Source organism: Gavia stellata, chromosome 1 (assembly GCF_030936135.1).
Source record: "Gavia stellata isolate bGavSte3 chromosome 1, bGavSte3.hap2, whole genome shotgun sequence".
NCBI lineage: Eukaryota > Metazoa > Chordata > Aves > Gaviiformes > Gaviidae > Gavia > Gavia stellata.
The window spans coordinates 25,108,918-25,124,031 of NC_082594.1; the positions used below are offsets into that span (position 1 = coordinate 25,108,918).

Below are 15,114 nucleotides of genomic sequence, written 5' to 3' on the forward strand. Positions count from 1 at the left end.
TAAATGCTATATTAGCTTAAGAGATGCTTATTTTCGTAGTTTTGGAAGACTTGACTTAGCTTGTAGTACTGCTTAACATAACCAAAGCCTGATGGAATAATGATTTTTATTCCTATGTATTAGGATTAGCATTTGTTTGTTATACATTTGTTGAAGTTTCTTGTTACATTTATCTCCTTTTTTTGTTCTCATATAACAGCAGAAACAGTGCACATATTACTGATTAGTTACTAAGCTTACATTCAGGCTGGTGCAAAGCATCTCAGCATCTGGAGTGTTTTCTTGCCTTAAAGGTATCCACATAAGCATTTTCCTTTTTCTTTGCCTTCTGATTGTGTATATGGAATAATAATGGATTTCTGAAAACATTGTGGAGAACTTCTAAATTTTCAGTTGTTTAAAAAAAAAAAGTCATCTGAGTCTCTTGTTGAATCTCAAACTTTCAAAGAATTGCCCTTTTCAAAATGCTTGTCATCTTCCAGTATATTCCAAAAGAAGACAGTACATTTTTAAAAACAAATTTAAAAAGCTTTTTGAAATTCAGTCATTGGGTATCACTTCACTGGCTTATGGATTTTCATGCTTGAACATGGTCTAGATACAGCTGCCCTTGAGGCTGATGTTCTTAACTTCTGTCAGGGAAAAGGAAGACAATGACAGCTAACTGAAACAGCTGGTGTAACTGTTATGTGAAATCATGGAGACTTTCATTTGTCTAGAATCAGGTTAAAAACAACCCCTCCAAATCATCCTAGATCCATCAAAGTGTTCAACACAGATTATTTTGACACAGCTAGGTATGCTCAGCTATACTGGCAGTCTAGAAGAGCAAAAACTTCTAGCAATGGGATGTAACAATCTAATTCAGTTTTATTTAGGTAATGGTTGAAGTGATAACTGTTGTACGAGGGGGGTAGTTTAGCATTGAATTTTCTCTTGTTGAATGATAGGTTTTGGTTTGTATTATTTCTTTTAAATGATTTTTTTTTCTCCATCGAAGCTTACCATTAATCCTAAAAAAATCTCAGGAGTGATCTGCAAATTTTTATTACACAGGAGGTTTAAAAGGTTTATTATTCTTTGTCCCTTATGGCCTAACTAATAGGCTATTTCACTGAAGCTTTTTAAAATCAGTTTTGGTCCTATACGATGTATTAATTCTATAGAAAAATAATTCCTGTTAATGTTTTCTATACTTCTGAGAGGGATAAGTTATTATGTACCCTATTATGTAACCTTGGCTGGCTGCTAGGCACCCACCAGCTGCTCTCTCACTCCCCCCTGCTCAACAGAACGGGTGAAAAAATAAGATGAAGAAGCTTATGGGTCAAGATAAATACAGGGAGATTGCTTACCAGTAACCATCACGGGCAAAACAGACTTGACTTGGGGAAGATTAATTTATTGCCAATTAAAAATAGAGCAGGATGGTGAGAAACAAAGGCAAAACTAAGGACATCTTCTCCCCAGCCCCCCTTCTTCTCAGGCTCGACTTCACTCCTTCCTTTCCAACTCTTCTGCCTTCCCCCCTTCCCCATTGAGCAGCGCAGGGGAGATGAAGAAGAGGGGTTGTGGACAGTTCATAACCCTTCATCTCTCCCACTCCTTTCTCACATTTTCTCCCCTGCTGCAACGTGGGTCCTAACCAAGGGATGCAGTCCTTCACGAATGTCTCCAATGCCAGCCCTTCCTATGGGCTGCAGTTCTTCAAGAACTGCTCCAGTGTGGGCCCTTCTCATGAGATGCAGTCCTTCAGGAACAAGACTGCTCCTGCATGGGTCCCCTACGGCATCACAGGTCCTGCCAGGAGCCTGATCCAGCACGGGCTCCTCCACAGTCTGCAGTGTGGGTATCTGCTCTGACATGGTCGTCCATGGGTTGCAGGAGGACAACCTGTGTCACCATGGTCTTCTTTGTGGGTTGCAGGGCAATCTGCTCCAGTGCCTGGAGTACCTCCTCCCTCTCCTTCTTCGCTGACCTTGGTATCTGCAGTGTTGTTTTGCTCACATTTTTGTCACTTCTCTCTCTCATAGCTGCTGTGCAGCATTTTAGCATTTCTTAAATATGTTATCACAGAGGCACCACCGGTGTCACTGATGGGCTCAGCTTTGGCCAGAGTCCATTTTGTAGCTGGCTGAAACTGGCTCTGCCATGGGGGCAGCCCCTGGTCTCTTCCCACAGAGGCCATCCCTGCAGCCTCCCCTGCTACCAAAACCTTGCCACATAAACACAATACAGATGTCCAATTTCAAACCCAGAACTTGGACGCCACTCAAGTTTAAAAGCTAGGTTGCATGTCAGTTGGACATATAGAATCATAGAATGGTTTGGGTTGGAAGGGACCTTAAAGATCATCTAGTTCCAACCCCCATGCCATGGGCAGGGACACCTTCCACTAGATCAGATTGCTCAAAGCCCTATCCAACCTGGCCTTGAACACTTCCAGGGTTGAGGCATCCACAGCTTCTCTGGGCAACCTGTTCCAGTGCCTCACCACCCTCATGGTGAAGAATTTCTCCCTAATACCTAATCTAAATCTACCCTCTTCCAGCTTAAAGCCATTACCCCTTGTCCTATCCCTACATGCCCCTGTAAAAAGTCCCTCTCCAGCTTTCTTGTAGGCCCCCTTCAGGTACTGGAAGGCTGCTATATAAGGTATTCCCAGAGCCTTCTCTTCTCCAGGCTGAACAACCCCAACTCTTAGCCTGTCTTCACAGGAGAGGTGCTCTAGCACTCTGATCATTTTTGTGGCCCTCCTCTGGACTTGCTCCAACAGGTCCATGTCCTTCTTGTGCTGGGGGCCCCACAGCTGAATGCAGTACTCCACGTGGGGTCTCAAGAAAGTGGAGTAGAGGGGCAGAATCATCTCCCTCGACCTGCTGGTCATGCCTCTTTTGATGCAGCCCAGGGTACAATTGGCTTTCTGGGCTGTAAGGGTGCACTGCCGGCTCGCATTGAGCTTCTTGTCAATGAACACCCCTAAGTCCTTCTCCTCAGGGCTGCTCTCAATCCATTCTCTACCCAGCCTGTATTTGTGCTTGGGGTTGCCCCAACGCATGTGAAGGAACTTGCACTTGGCCTTGTTGAACTTCATGAGGTTCATACGGGCCCACCTCTCAAGCCTGTCAAGATCCCTCTGGATGGCATCCCTTCCCTCCAGGGTGTCGACCACATCACACAGCTTCGTGTCATTGGCAAACTTGCTAAGAGTGCACTCAATCCCACTGTCCATGTTGCTGACAAAGATGTTAAACAGCGCCAGTCCCAATACCAGTCCCTGAGGAATGCCACTCGTCACTGTTCAACTTGGACATTGAGCTGCTGACTGCAACTCTTTGAGTGCAACCATCCAGCCAATTCCTTATCCACCAAGTGGTCCATCCGTCAAATCCATGTCTCTCCAATTTAGAGACAAGGATGTCCTATGGGACAGTGTTAGATGCTTTGCAGAAGTCCAGGTGGGTGATGTCAGTTGCTCTTCCCATATCCACCAGTGCTGTAACCCTGTCATAGAAGGCCACCAAATTTGTCAGGCAGCATATCAGCTGGACAGTTCAACTTGACCGTAATATGAGTTTCAGTCTTTGAATTATTTTAAAATGTGCTCCAAACGGAACTCTATCACCATGTTCTAATAAAGTTTCCACTGCAGTTGATCTGATCTGACCGCTGTCCACTGCTGGAAAGGGGAATTTTGTTCCCCGATTCCCTTAGTTCCTATTCCTTCCCTTGAGTTAGCTTTGATGTTTGTCACATGTGTTTCAAAAACTATTAGGCTTTTTTCTTTTTTCTGAGTTGGTGAGTTTGGTTCGTCCAGCAAAGCATGTGATGCTTTTATACATTCCCGGATTGTGAGGGGAGCAAGACTCCCTTCAGCTGTGATGAGCTGGTAAAATGAATTTAGCTATGATGTATAACATCATTCCGTCTGAAAGCTGGAATGGTGGATCTACATCAAACAGCAAGAAGAGTGAACTTGGTTACGTCTTCTGTATGTTTTTGAGGAGTCCTAGGCTTACTGTCATGACAGTGCATTAAGAAATGTAACAGAGATAAAGGTGGCATCATATTTTCCTGGGAGTATTAGAAAAAGTTACTTCAATGGGTTTTGTTCTGTCCCAGCTTTCACATTATCTGTTTTTACTACAACTGCAAGTACGTAGCACTCGGTTCAACTGCCGTGTATTTGTAGGTATGGAGAAGATAACAGAAAATGAGTTGGCTTTTGTGTAGTATGGAACTGCATTGCATATCGTGCCTATTGAATGACGTCTGATTATGTTCATTCTACTCAGATTTTCCCCATTTCCTAAAATAAAGATGTGTTGTGCTGTATGTATTTACAAAAAGTATTTAAATGTCAATGTTAACTTTTTGTTTTGTAAAAGATTAGTAAAGATGAAGCAAAATCTGTAACTTAGGTTGTTATTGTGAAATGTGGACTGAAGAATACAAAACATGTTGGGATACGTTTTCGGGGTGGGTGGATTTCACATTTCACGTGCCAGTTCTCATTCAGTGTAGAATGACCTTGGCTTGGACCAGTAAGTCTCAATTATGGCAGGTAACACCATCCTGTTATGCGACATGCTTCTAGCCCATCTCTTCTTGTGGATCCTGGTTGATTTTTTTACTTCTGATGTTATAGTTCTGGGAAGTTCGAAGTGTACATAGACCCTCCTTGTGTAGGAGGTCAGTAGGAAGAAAATGCCTGACTTGGAATTCACAGTTCAGGAAAATAGTGACTGTGAGGAAGCATTTCAAACTTTTAAATACATAAAATTTCTTTGCCATTGTCTTGATATTTTTATTTCCTTTGTTTTTTGTTACATTCTTGACTTGTAACTGTCCTGGTACACTCTTTTTCTAAAATCCTAATTATCCCAACACATGCTGTCTAGTTTTTTTACTGTCTTTTGTATTAATTGCTTTTATTTAAGTGAAGCTTTCAATTCAGCTTTCTTCTCTACAGCAGTGGAACTTTGTATAGCTTAGGATGGATTAGGTGGCAGTCTGCATTTGCATCAGTTTAAAGGGACTGAGAAACCAAGTAACTGAGTAGCTTTCATAGTTGGAATTTAGGAAGAAGATACCATTGCTTATCTGCAGTCTTTTGCTTAAAAACTTGGCTTTATGGCATAGAGGAAAGACTTCCATTTGGTCTGCTCTGTTCCTGTCCCTACTTCATCCGCTGCTTGCCTGGCAGTATTGGCAAATTAAAATTAGTGATGTGTAACACTTCAACAGCACTGCTATTTAGACTTTTGGGGAAATTGTGCTCTATTTAATTGTTTGGAAAACACAAAGTCCAGTTAAGATGTCCGTTCTGTGTCTAAAAATCCAAGCTGGCTAGGATTTATTATTACTAAGTGATGGTAGCAGCTCGTACAATGAGATAAGAAGATTCTTGGTTACATTTATAAGTGTGAAGATTGAATGCATTCAGGAATGAGGGGTTTTAGCTTTTCTGTTGTGTATTGAAAGTTTTATTGTAGTATAGGACAATCTGCCTGAATATCGAAACTATTGCTGTCTGCCACAATATAGATCACTGAAAACAATCAAAATCTTTTGTCCATTTTTTTTCTTTGTTTGCATGGGTTTTGTCTGTATATTTCTACTTGGATTTTGTTTATAAAAGTGGGACAGATAAGGTAAACAAACTAGCTAAACAACGTTGACTTCTTAATTTCTCTCCACAGTTTTAAAATCGTGAAATTATGGCTCATTCAAAGACGAGAGCCAACGATGGAAAAATCACATATCCTCCAGGAGTCAAAGAAATCTCTGATAAAATATCTAAAGAAGAGATGGTGAGAAGGCTAAAGGTTAGTAAGCAAGTAACTGTTTGCAGATTGAAGTTTCTTGTATGTAGTATTCAATGATCCTATTACTATATCTTCTACCTAAAAGGAAAGAAAAAAAAATAATCCTTTCGGGCTTTACCTTTTCTGTGCTCAGAAGAAGGAACTTGTTGGCTATTGTGCCTTCTGTTCTACCACTTTCTTGAAGTGACTTGTCCAAAAACATTTAAATGAGCTTATTTCCATTGGTGATTTTTTAAACTATATTAATTGCAAATGCTACTTAAATCTTATTTCAGCTTCTACAGTCAGTACTCTTAGAGAAGAAAATACTGGAAAACATGAAGAGAGTCATAATTTTGGAAATAATATGGATGCATCAGAATACATTCCTTTTATGCATTTGTGCTCTTTAGGTTGATTATAAACCCCACTTTATTCTCATTATTTTAGCCTGTATCGTAATGAAAGTAGTCTTTGATGTATTTCTGATGTATTTCTGTTTCCTGAATTTCTTGACCATTTTATTTGGCCTAACTCTACAGGAAGGTTGAAGAGATTTGGGGGTAGTAGTAACTATGTTTACTACAGTTCTTTATCTACCCATGTACTCTCACAAAAAGGGAGGCCTGTTAGTATTGTGCAGAAGGAATGCCTGCAACTTGGGTTTGCCTTGTGAAACAGGAGGGAACAGATGTGGGAGAGAGGAACCTTAAGTATTCTAACAGCTGGAAGAGCTTAATTTGGAGTTTGTTTTCTTAAGAAGTAGTTTTAAGTCAGTTTGAACTACTGGTAAATGAACAAAAACAATAAAACCCCAAAACACAAGGATTCCTTCTTCCCTCCCCCCAGTAACCTGTCTGTGCTTTGAGACTTTAGTCAGTATACTGCATTCTATGATGTTGAATAGAAGTAATTTATAACTTTGTGTGAGTGACTCCCAACAGAAGTTACTTGTTAGCACTTGCATATTTTTTCAGCTTGTGAAGATGCACGCAGTTCTTGCTGATACTTTTTCTCCTATAGTTCCATTTCATTTTTGGCCTTGAATGTCTAGTCCATTCTGTCGTATATACTCTGTAGGATGTCCTCTATTTCCTGTCAACTCTTTATTCTGGCTGTGCATTCGTTATATGCAGGCAGGGAGAAAACCACACAGTGTTTCTTTTATGAAGGATTGGATTTTTGTGAAGGATTGTATCTAGGCTACACCACAAATATATAGACCTACAATATAAACACAGTTTCAGATGCTGAAGAACAGTAGTTGATAAATAAGTGAACTATTAGCCTCTTCATTTCCCTGGCTGCCAAATTCGTGTAAGTATTAGGGAGGAAGCACTTCTCTGTGGATTTTGTTTTAATTTACACAAGCAGGTAGTCTGCTGTTTATTAATGACAATATATTCATATAAATACCAATTATTTGGAAATCTGAGAATAAAATGGAAAATATGCACAGTGCATGTATACATTAGCATAACTTACCTCACAAATTTTATGCATTTCTGATCCATGGCATCTCCAAGTTATAACAGATTTGGAAAGGAGATAGAAACTAAATGGTTGGAGTTATGAACTAGCACTGAAGACAGGAAGGTGATAAACATTTGGAAATGATGAACAATGTAAGAATAATTTTTCCAGTTTCTCTTAATGCACAAGAACCAAGGCATTGTCTAAGAAAATATATTATTTTTAGACCAGCAGTCTAGAAACATTTTTCTGTAAGTTACATAACTAAATTCCAGAATTGTAGAAAGATGTAGGAAAAATTGAACGGATTAAGAAATATGGGCCACGTTTGGAAGATGAAGCTCCAAGAGTATTAATCATGGTGGTCTGGATGCAATTTCAAGCTCAGGAATCCTCTAACCTATTGCTTTGTGGGAAGCTAGAAAGGTATGCTAGGAGAACTAGCGTGTTTTTTCTTTGTTTTTCCTTAAACGCTGTGACAGATTGCTCTGGAGACGAGATGACTGATTTTTGTTGTCCCGACCAGCATGGAAGTTCATGTTGTCAAGGAAGAGAAACTGAAGGTTCATTTCTAGAATAGACAAAAAACATACTTGTTGCAAGAACTCTGGTGACACCTGAGTATTTATTCATTACCTTGTTAATTATATAAATCTAACTACTTTCCCCAGAAGTGAAAACAATTCTGGTTTTTGAATTCAATGGTGTGTAAGAGCACTGGTGCACTTCAAATGGTTCATCTTGTGTCTGACTGGGGAGGACTTTATTTTTCCCTCACTGGAAATTATATGTGTGCATAAGCTACTAATCATCTGTACCTTTTGGTAAAGAATTATAATATGCTTGAAAACTTCACAGCTGCTGTGATCCTAAATATGCAGAAGTCCGTCCTTTTTTTGAAGTAGGATTTATTGCTACCTGACCAATTACAGTAAATTTCATTTGGAAAAAAATAATTAAATAACACAAACTATAGCAAAGTAAAATAATTTGCAGTGTTTTAGGGTTGTGGGTTTGTGGTAGGTTTTTTTGGTGTGTTGTTTTTTTTTTAAGTAACTTCACTGACATAATTATTTTTGAAAATATCTCATCCTGCACTGGCGAAATAGATGGGAGTTTTTACTTTAATTCTCAGGATTGTGTAATTAAGTCTTTATTACCATATTGTTAATTTAAATGAGAGTTGAACTCCTTAACATAACTCTGCCTCTGAGATACAAATAAGAAATTGGCAAAAAGCGTAACTATTTTGTTTTGTCAATAGGTTTTTCTCCTCCAAACAGTTTTTTTAAATATAAGAATTCTCACCAACTAGCAGTTACTAATTATAGCTTTTCTTGCTTTTGTTCTATTTGAAGTGTTAAATTCTTGGTGTCCCAGCTTTTTTTTCTTTTTCTTCCTTAACTTTAGTATACTGGATCCTAATGCTAATGGGCATTTTAGTCCTGCTGGACAACATGCGTGCTGCTGGGCTGCACTGGATTTATATATGCTTCTGCTGAAAGTGCATGCTCTGCTTCTGGGCAGCACAGGGGATAAACTTGTCCTCAGAGCAGTAGTAGAGGAAAAACCTGAAACTGAAAGAGAATAGAGGGAAAATAAATTGTAACCCTAAATATTTTAGGGAGAAGTAAAAATTTTGAACACAGTTTTGCTGTTTTCTAAATTTTTCAGTGAATGGCGGTAACAGTGAATGCTATTGTATTTTTTTTGAACTGGCCAATTTTATTATATGGTTTCTCAAAAAGACATGTGAAGTACTACAGCTAGGCTTTCAGTAACTCTGCTGAGACTATGTGTTGGGACAATTGATAGAGGACTTGACTAGGTCCTTCCTGTACCCTGAAAAATAAGACACTGGTTACTCAAATAAATACTACTGCATTGCTAATAATGCTTCTGATAGGAGTTGCACAAAACCAGAAAAGGAACTTTCAATAAGGACCCCATTACACAGAGTACTTGATTTTATGTACTGATATCTGTCTCTCTTTTTAGATGGTTGTGAAAACTTTCATGGATATGGACCAGGACTCTGAAGAAGAAAAGGAGCTCTACCTAAATCTTGCTTTACATCTTGCTTCGGATTTTTTCCTCAAACATCCTGATAAGGATGTACGTTTGTTAGTAGCATGTTGTCTTGCTGATATTTTCAGAATTTATGCCCCTGAAGCTCCGTACACTTCACCAGATAAACTAAAGGTAAATTGAATTAATCTCTTTTCCACACTAGATTTTTAAACTGAATGATTGATATACTTGATTACAACTTTCTCTTTTTCTCCCTTTATTTCTGGTTCAGCCTAAGCAATCCGAGGTTTTCACTTGATTCTGGCGTAGGGGTGTTTGGTCAGGTCAAATGTTCATCAGATGAAGTGATATATAGTACATCTTTCAATAACTTGTGGAGTTTTGGTTTTATATTGAAAATAAATATTTTATTGAACTGTCTTTGGGATTTGCAGATAGTGGTGTTACTTTGGAAATACTGATGTGTCTATATAGTTTTTATCATAATCTCTTGCAAGATAGCCAATTCCTTCAATTGGTAAAATACCCCTGCTGTATCTAATTAAACTCCCAAGAGATGATTACTCTATTTTATAGATAAAGGCTCTATTGAAACAAAGAAAAAGTATTTTTGTGCAGAGGATAATGATTTCTGATGTGAATTGGAAAATTCTGCAATTACAAACATCACTGATCCCACTAGATGGAGATGGTTGATAGAGAAATGCCAGGTTTGAAAAGGCAGTACAAATCTGCCCTATTTGTTTCGGAAAAATAAAATTTTAGATTGTTTTGTGTTTTTCTTTTTTACTTTTTTTAAAATAGAAATCTAGCTTTCTTTCCAGCTCACAAAATCAAACTACTTCCCTTACATAGTCTGAATCTAGAGTGATGAGCCACGTCTTGAAGAAATTCTTGCAGGGGAAAATAACACTGAAAACTGTGTACTTTTTTTGTCTCCCTGATTTAAGAGTGTGTGTGGGCTATTTTGTTTTGTTTTGGGTTTGGTTTGTTTGTTCCACAGTAGGGTAAAAAGATGGTTGTGGTGGAAGGTATATCTATTATCACCCAAGAAGAAATCACTCAATTTCTGATATAGTGGTTGCACCAGAAGTGCTTCATAGGTAGGGCACACAGTACAGTTTCAACTGTAGTACATGCTTTGTTACCAGACATACTCGAGAGATACCTAGGGATTTCTGTTAGCTGTATTTTCTTAATTCTGAATTGCTGTACCTGTGATTACATACTATCTAGTTACCTTACTTATTGATTACACCATCTTCAACTGGAGACAAACATTAGCTTTCTCTACTGTGTTTAGGTCTGGTTTTGAGGCATCCTGATTTCTACTTCAGTTTTGAGTATATGTTTTCCTTTGCTTGTTAGGCTTAGAGGTTTTTTCTCCCTGAGTTGGGCTAACAAATTATAATATTCCTCCTTACAGAATTTGATCTATCGAATGCTACTAAGTTTCAAGTTTTATAGTATATAAGATTGGAAGGTTTACATTACTGATCTCATACTTGCAGTATAAGCATATTACTAGTACTTGGGTAGAGCTCTGAACAGACTAGGAACTTCCATTGTCAGCATTCAGTTCTGCAATCTGTGCAGATTTCAGAATTCCATTTCTTGATGCAGATTTCTAAACACATTTTGCGAAATAAAGGACAAACAATAGAGACCTTTGCCTAGGGCTACTGAGGTATGTTTTTGCAAACCTGTTTCCGCTGAACGCAGCTTTTGTGGTTGCAGGACAAATTCTGATATAATTGTTGAAGACTTCCCTCCACTTTATGACAAAGAGGTAAGAGGAAGAATGCTTCCTCTTGGGTTATATCTTGGCACTATTTTTACCCAGTGTTTAATACTATACCCATACTGCAGTTTTGAGTCACTGCTAGCATGTTTAGCACCAAAGTTAAAGATGGCAAAGGGAAGTGCTGAAAAGGATAATTTCTCGAGAGGGAAAAACTTCAAGATTTAAGTTTTGGCCTTGCTTCAGACTCTTCAGATCTCTTTAACTTACGCATTGTGCAAGTGAGATACTGAGAGAAGGGATCAGAATTTCGGGTTTCCCTCTCTTATGTGTATCCTCAGTATAAACCTTATATTCTTTGCTGAGTGTTGAAAGAGCTTTGACAACAGGGATGGAAAATGCTGTGAGTAGGCTAAAAGCAGAACTGGAGCAGGATTGCTCTTCTGGGATCTGGAAATGTATATCTTAAGTCCTCCTCAGTCTGGGGAAAGCTTAGAGCCCAAATCTAATTTTCTGGGGGGAAGATGTTCTAATCACTGCTGTGTGTCAAACACTTGGACAAATGCACTGTCTGCCTGACTCAGCTGAAATGGAGATGTTTAAGGGTGTATATGGTAGCAGAACTTCAACTGTCTGAATGTGATCTGTGGTGAAAGCCATGGCTCTGATGCTTACTGAAGCCATTATGTAGTTAATTAGTGTCAAGACAACAGTCCACAAAAAACATTGTGTTCTTCATAAAGTTGAAGTAAAGCACTTTTGTTTTTAGAGTCTGGGTTCTAATGTAGACTTGCTTTATGGAGTTTGATGTGAAACCATATTGTCCAATTAGTGAAAGTATTGCAATTTCTTAGCTGCAGCCAAAGTTTATTTTATCCGGTGTTTTGTACATATAAATGCATGTTGAAATACTATATTCCATACGCTCAAAAAAAGGAAAAACTTTGGGTCATGTTACACTAGATATTAAAAATCAGTGAATACTTTTGAGTTTAGTCTGTCTTGCTTCCTTTAAAACAGGAATAGGAAAAAATAAATAAAATTTGGAGTAAATTATTTCTTTTTCAAATGGTACCATCATTATTTGTGAAGTGTCCAGATGCTAGTCATATTGTACATGTATGCTATTCATTAATATATGTATTGATAAACAATACAATGATGTGTATTTTATAAAAAATTAGGAAAATTAGTTTTGGCCTCAATAGAGTCTTTGAATCGCATTCAGTAAATAAGTGTTGCGTAGTGAGCTGCAGGATAAAAAGTAAATATACTTTCTTAAATGAACTGATTGAGGTTCATCTGTACAAGTCAAGTTTAGCAGAATAATTATACCTAGGGCATGAGTTCTAAGATGCAGTAGTTTTTATATTTGGCATTGGTCATTCTCTCGGATGCTCCCTTTCTTCTTTAATTGAATCTTGTCCTTAGCTGAGACTCAATTTGTATGTCTTCTAAACTTCACAGCACCTTCTGGTAGACCGTATACCAGTTTTTCAGATTATGGAACTCATTTTGGGTGGGCTGCTGGCCTGCTAGTGGTTCAGGCACTAGTTTTTAAGGGGGGATTCTTCAGACTGGCTTTTGCCTGTGAGCTGAATGCTCTTTAGTGGTTGGAGTCAAGGGATGTTAAGGTCAACAGGAAGGGTTTCTTCAAGTACATGGGAGGCAAAAGGAGAACTAGAGAAAATGGGGGCCCACTGTTGAGTGAGACAGGTGCCGTGGTGACAGATGATGCAAAGAAGGTGGAGTTACTGAATGCCTTCTTTGCTTCGGTCTTTGCTGCTCCAGCCAGCCCTCAGGAGTCCCAGACTTTGGAGGTAACAGAGAAAGTCTGGAGGAAGGAAGACTTTCCCTTGGTTGAGGAGGATCAAGTTAGAGACGAGTTAAGTAAACTGGACTTCCACAAGTCCATGGGTCCTGATGGGATGCACGTGCGAATGGTGAGGAAGCTGGCAGTAGTCATTGCTGGGCTACTCTCCATCTTTGAAAGGTCCTGGAGAACAGTTGAGGTGCCTGTGGACTGGAGAAAAGCCAGTGTCACTCCAGTCTTCAAAAAGGGCAGGAAGGAAGACCCAGGAAACTACGGGCCAGTCAGCCTCACCTCCATCCCTGGAAAGATGATGGAACAGCTAATTCTGGGTGTCATCTCAAAGCATCTGGAGGAAAAGAAGGTTATCTGAAGTAGCCAACATGTATTCACCAAGGGGAAGTCACATCTGACCAATCTGATAGCCTTCTATGACAGCATGACTGGATGGATAGATGAGGGGAGGGCAGTGAATGTTGTCTACCTTGACTTCAGCAAGGCTTTTGACACTGTCTCCCACATCATCCTCATAGACAAGCTTAGGAAGTGTGTGTTAGATGAATGGACAGTGGGGTGGATTGAACACTGGCTGAAAGGTAGAGCTCAGAGGGTTCTGATTAGTGGCACAGAGTCTAGTTGGAGGTCTGTAACAAGTGGTGTTCCCCAGGGGTCAGGACCGGGTCCAATCCTGTTCAATATATTCATCAATGACCTGGATGAAGGGATAGAGTGTGCCCTCAGCAAGTTTGCTGATGACACAAAACTGGGAGAAGTGGTGGACACACCGGAAGGCTGCACTGCCATTCAGCGTGACCTGGACAGGCTGGAGAGTTGGGCAGAGAGGAACCTTATGAAATTCAACAAAGGCACGTGTAGGGTACTGCACCTGGGGTGGAATAACCCCATGCATCAGTACAGGTTAGGGGCTGACCTGCTGGAGAGCAGCTCTGTGGAAAGGGACCTGGGGGTCCTGGTGGACAACAGGATGACCATGAGCCAGCAATGTGCCCTTGCGGCCAAGAAGGCCAATGACATCCTGGGGTGCATCAAGAAGAGTGTGGCTAGCAGGTCGAGGGAGATTATCCTCTCCCTCTACTCTGCCCTGCTGAGGCCGCATCTCGAGTACTGTGTCCAGGCCTGGGCTCCCCGCGTCAAGAAGGACAGGGAGCTGCTGGAGTGAATACAGCAAAGGGCTACAAAGATGATTAGGGGACTGGAACATCTTTCTTATGAGGAAAGGCTGAGGGACTTGGGTCTTTTTAGTCTGGAGAAGAGAAGACTGAGGGGGGATCTTATCGATGCTTCTAAATACTTAAGGGGTGGGTGCCAGGAGGACGGGCCCAGTCTTGTTTCAGTGGTGCCCAGTGACAGGACAAGAGGTAAGGGGCACAAACTTGGTCATAGGAAGCTCCATCTAAACACGAGGAGGAACTTCTTTCTTTTGAGGGTGGCAGAGCACTGGAACAAGCTGCCCAGAGAGGTTGTGGAGTCTCCTTCTCTGGAAATACTCAAAACTCGCCTGGACGCATTCCTGTGCAATCTGCTCTAGGTGAACCTTCTCTGGCAGGGGGGTTGGACTAGATGATCTCCAGAGGTCCCTTCCAACCCCTGTCATTCTGTGATTCTGTTAGATGTGTCTTTTGAATTGTGACTTCTGGTTTAATTTCAACTAGAGAGTCTAAATCGTGTGCTCTGTAACTGATCTGAAGTGTGAACCAAACAGTGATTCTTCTGATCATCCTTACTTAACACTTCAAAGGCACGACCGTGATCCAAATTCAAACATTAGTGTAGCTGTATCTCTGAACAATGTAGTTGCTGTGCTTTTTTACCAAAAGATGATGATGTCACCTGTAACCTAATTCTTGTTTTTACCTGGAACCACAGTAAATACTTGGCTTAATGATTAAGGCTGGATTTTGTAGTTGTAGCATTAGAAAAAAGGAGCCCCATTCTTGTTTTTTGTTCATCTCATTATTCTTGGGGGGGTGAGGGGAAATGGACCTTTGAAAATGTTATAGAAAAGCTTTCTAGACTATTTCTAGGATAGTTTTTTTCAGGGTTAACTGTAAGACTTTCTTGTATTTGTTATGGCAACTTTATACCTTTTGGAATGTATTTGACTTGTACCTAGATTGTTAAATAAAATATAGAGACAGTTGAGGTTGTGAACACTGTTTCTGGTGATATGTACTTCTGAATCTTTTGATTTAATATAGTAGTTATAAATTTCCAGCTGTTAATTATCTGAA

General features: G+C 39.8%; 1 protein-coding gene across 2 annotated transcripts in view; it reads left to right on the forward strand.

Annotated features, from left to right (window-relative positions):
- The first annotated feature begins 5,718 nt into the window (after window positions 1-5,718).
- PDS5B (PDS5 cohesin associated factor B) overlaps window positions 5,719-15,114 on the forward strand; it is a 97,212-nt gene continuing 87,816 nt past the window's right edge. For both annotated transcript variants that reach the window (XM_059822300.1, XM_059822309.1), the window contains exons 1-2: window positions 5,719-5,828; window positions 9,279-9,482. In XM_059822300.1, the coding sequence (XP_059678283.1) occupies window positions 5,721-5,828; window positions 9,279-9,482 (312 nt within the window). In that variant the 5' untranslated portion in view covers window positions 5,719-5,720. The remainder of the gene's footprint in view (window positions 5,829-9,278; window positions 9,483-15,114) is intronic.